The sequence below is a fragment of the Chrysochloris asiatica genome, unplaced genomic scaffold (assembly GCF_000296735.1).
Source record: "Chrysochloris asiatica unplaced genomic scaffold, ChrAsi1.0 scaffold00236, whole genome shotgun sequence".
Lineage (NCBI taxonomy): Eukaryota > Metazoa > Chordata > Mammalia > Afrosoricida > Chrysochloridae > Chrysochloris > Chrysochloris asiatica.
In genome coordinates, this window is record NW_006408754.1 from 3316889 (window position 1) to 3321149 (window position 4261).

A 4261-nucleotide genomic window follows, 5' to 3' on the forward strand; every position below is an offset into this window, starting at 1 on the left:
GGCACACAACCACCACCAAACCACTGTGCCTACAGGAGACACTGTGTGGCACAAGGAGTTAAGCACTCAACTAGCCCAAAAGGTGGCAGTTTGAAACCCACCCAGAGTCATCTCAAAATACAGACCTGGTACTGCTTCCAAAAAGTCACAGCCATAAACTCTCCTGAACAGTTCTACTCTGAAAACAAGGGGTCACCATGAGTTAGAATTGATTCAACACCTACTAGTAATGACTGTCCCTTTATTCTCAACTCCCAAATTCCAGTCCCTAAAATATGTATTGCGTATAATGATGAGCAGAAGTTGAAGACACTTAGTCCACAGAAGCATAAGAGCTTATAGGTTTCATCTTTATGTCAGAAGACCTGAAATCCTGAGAAGAAAATCTGGGAGTAATCTTTTTCTATTCAGGACTTTTATGTGATTGGAGGAGAGAGGTAGTTTTTACTATCTTGACCAGAAAAATTACATTTTGAGACACTCTTGTATAAGATATCCCTTAAACACCGATCTAATCACAAAGCTCTACTGCTAAAGCCAAAATCCATTATCTAACCTCCAACTTACCTACATGCAGTTTGTTCACTGTGAGTAAAGTATATTTGCTTGAAGAAATATTGCACAAATACTCCCCACTGTCTGAAATATCAAGATTTCTCAAAGTTGAAGATAAGTCATTCTGGTGTATCAGATCTTTGTTCCATGAGAATCTGGGTTCATTAATAGTCAAGTTTTGTGAAGAATTCAGAAAGTAAGCCAGCACTGAGGAAGTCCCGTTTTTTATTCTGGACCAAGTGACTATGAAGTCTTCAGTTAGTAGAAGAAAATTATTGGCAAGTGAACATGAGAGTGAAATGTCTTCATTTTGAATTTTATGAAGGTCATCTAACAACAGTATAGAGAAGAACATTTCAATGAAGGCAAAAGTTTCAAATAAAAATTTTAAGCTAAACTTAGGAAACCAGGAACTAAGACTATAATATTTATTTTATTTTTGAAAATAACTTCTTGAAAAACAATTTAATACTAATATTGTGGACTTTGTTAAAAGAAAAGTTTTCTTGTTGCTAGTTATCATTCAATCTGACTTATGGTGACGCTCTGTATGCAGAATCAACTACTCACCTATCAGTTTGTGTTTCTGTGGTGACTTGTGTGTTGCTGTGATGCTGGAAGCCATGCTACCAGTATTGTAAATACCAGCAGGATAACACCTGGTGCAGAGGTGTAGGAAAGAACTTCCAGACTAGATACTAGAAAGGACATGCAGACCACTTCTGAATGTTTAGCCCCTTAAAACCTTATGATAAGCAAACAGTGGAACATTTTCTGAATACCACCAAAATATTTGCAGTTATGGTGCTGAAAGATGAGCCTCTCAGGTTGGAAGGTACTCAAATGCAACTAGGGAAGAACTAGAGTTGATCATGATGAAGCTTTGGGGACCTTCATTTTCTGATGGGCATAACTCAAAATGAGGAGAAAGAGCTGAAAACATCTTTTAATAATAAAAACATGGAATGTACAAAGTATTAATCTAGAAAAATTGGAAGTTGTCAATATCCTAGGCATTGTTGTTGTTGTTAGGCATCATGGAGTCATAGTAACCTTATATACAACAGAACAAAACACTGCCTGGTCCTAAGTCATCCTTACAATCATTATTATGTTGAGCCGATTGCTGCTGCCACTGTACAATCCATCCTCTCCTTTTTGCTGACCTTCCACTTCACCTAATGTGATGTCCCCTTCCAGGGACTGGTACCTCCTCATAATACTTCCAATTATGAGAGATGAAGTCTCCCCATACTGACTTCTAAGAAGCATTTTGGCTATACTTCTTCCAACAAAGATGTGTTTGTTCTTCTAGCAGTCATGATAATTAAAAAAATTTTTTTCAACACCATAACTCAAATGCATCAATTCTTTTGTGGCCTTCCTTATTCACTGTACAATTTTAACATGTATATAAAGTTACTGAAAATATCATGGCTTGGGTCAGATGTACCTTAGTCCTCAAACTGACATCTTTGCTCTTGAACACTTTAAAGAAGTCTTGTGCAACACATTTGCTTAATACAATACATCATTTGATTTGTTGACTGCTGCTTCCATCAGCATTGATGGTGGATCCAAGCAAAAAGTCTTTAATGACTTCAATAATTTCCCCATTTATCATGGTGCTATTTACTGGACAAGTGGTAAGTTTGGGGTTTTTTTTTTTCCTTTTTCTTTTTTTTTACATTGAGGTGCAACCCATCCTATGAGCTAGTAAGCTGAAATTGACTGGTACTGGTAATTTTGAATCTAACAATCATGTGGGAACAACAAATTCAAGAAGAATGAAGTAACATTCATCACCAAAAAGATCATTTCAAGATCTATCTTGAAATACAATGCTGTTGTATTTAATGTAGATATCTTTTTAAAACAATATAAAAGGTGACTATACAAATGGCCCTCACCAGATGGAATATACAAGAATCAAACTGACTACATCTCAGGGAAGAGATGGTGGAAAAGCTCAATATCATTAGCCAAAATAAGACCAAATACCAACTATGGAACAGGCATCAATTGCTCCTATGCAAGTTCAGGAGGAAGCTGAAAACAAATTAAAACAAGTCCACCAGAGTGAAAATATGACCTTGAGCATATCCAAACTGAATTTTGAGATATTCTCAATAACATATTTGATGATGTTAATCAAGAACATCACACAGAAAAAAACCAAAAACGTCATTAAAAAGATAAGAGAGAAAGGAAAGATGAAATGAATGTCAGAAGAAACTCTGAAACTTTCTCTGGAGCATAGAGATGCTCAAGTGAAGGGAAGAAATGAGAAAGTAAAAGAACTCTATATCAAACTTCAAAGGATAGCTTAACAATGAAATGTGCAAAGACCTGTAGTTAGAAAACCAAAAGAAAAAAATTTGCTCACTGTATCTCAAGCTGAAAGAACTGTAGAAAAAAAATCCAACCTGGACTTGCAATGTTGAAGGATTCTATGGCAAAATATTGAATGATGCAAAAAGCATCAAATGAAGATGGAAAGTATACAGAGTCACTGTACCAAAAATAAATGGTTGATATTCAACCATTTCAAGAGGTAGCATATGATCAAGGACTCGTGGTACTGAAGAAAGAAGTTCAAGCTACACTGAAAGCATTGGCAAAAAACAGCACTCTGGAAATTGATGGAATATGAATTGAAATCTTTCACCAAATAGATACAGAGCTGTACCTGATCACTTATTTATGCCAAGAAATTTTGAAGACAGCTCTCTGGCCAACTGATTGTAAGAGATCCATAATTGTGCCCATACCAAAGAAAGGTAACTCAACAGAATGTGGAAATAACCTAACAAAATTATTAATATCATATGCAAGTAAAATTTTACTGAAGATAATTGATAAAAATGACTATAACATCTTCAGGAACATGCCAGAAATTCAAGAAGATGTGGAAATAGGAATACGGTGAATTCATATGATTCTTGGCTGAGAGGACAGACTATCAGAAAGATGTGTTTTATTGTGCTTTATTGACTATGCAAATGATTTTGACTGTGTAGATTATGACAAGCTATGGATAACATTGTGAAGAATGGGTATTCTAGAATACTTAATTGTGCTAATGAGAATCCTGTACAGAGACCAAGAGCAAATCATTTGAACAGAACAAAGGGATACTGAATTGCTAAAATCAAGAAAGGTGTGTGCCAAGATTGTATTCTTTCAACATACTGTTCAATCTATATGCCAAGAAAATAATTCGAGAAACTGGATTACGTGAAGAAGAACATGGCATCAGAATTGGAGGAAGACTCATTAACAACCTGAAATATGTGAGAATGACTTAGAATACTACTGGAGAAGATCAAAGACTAAAACCTTCAGTGTAGATTGCACCTCAATGTAAAGAAAACAAAAATCCTCACAACTGGACCAGTAAAGAGCATCATGATAAATGAAGACAAGATTGAAGTTGTCAAATACTTCATTTGCTTGGATCCACAATCATTGCTCATGGAAGCAACAGGCAAGAAATCAAATTATGTATTTGTTATTGGTAAGGACATAATACATGAAGAAAGCAAAATGTCTTTGAGAAGACAAGAAAGATGTAAAAGGTCAAAATGGATGTCAGAAGAGGCACTGAAACTTGTTCTCCAGCGTAGAGATGCTAAAGTAAATGGAAGAAATGAGGAGGTATAAGAGCTAAACAGAAAATTTCAAAGATCAGCTCAAGAAGATAAAG

At 35.5% G+C, this 4261-nt stretch overlaps 1 protein-coding gene across 1 annotated transcript in view; it reads right to left on the bottom strand.

The window, feature by feature from the left end:
* The window catches only part of HHLA2 (HERV-H LTR-associating 2), a 23900-nt gene that overhangs the window by 10450 nt on the left and 9189 nt on the right, over nucleotides 1–4261 (bottom strand). The window contains exon 4 of the mRNA XM_006873319.1: nucleotides 568–885. Within this exon, the coding sequence (XP_006873381.1) occupies nucleotides 568–885 (318 nt within the window). The remainder of the gene's footprint in view (nucleotides 1–567; nucleotides 886–4261) is intronic.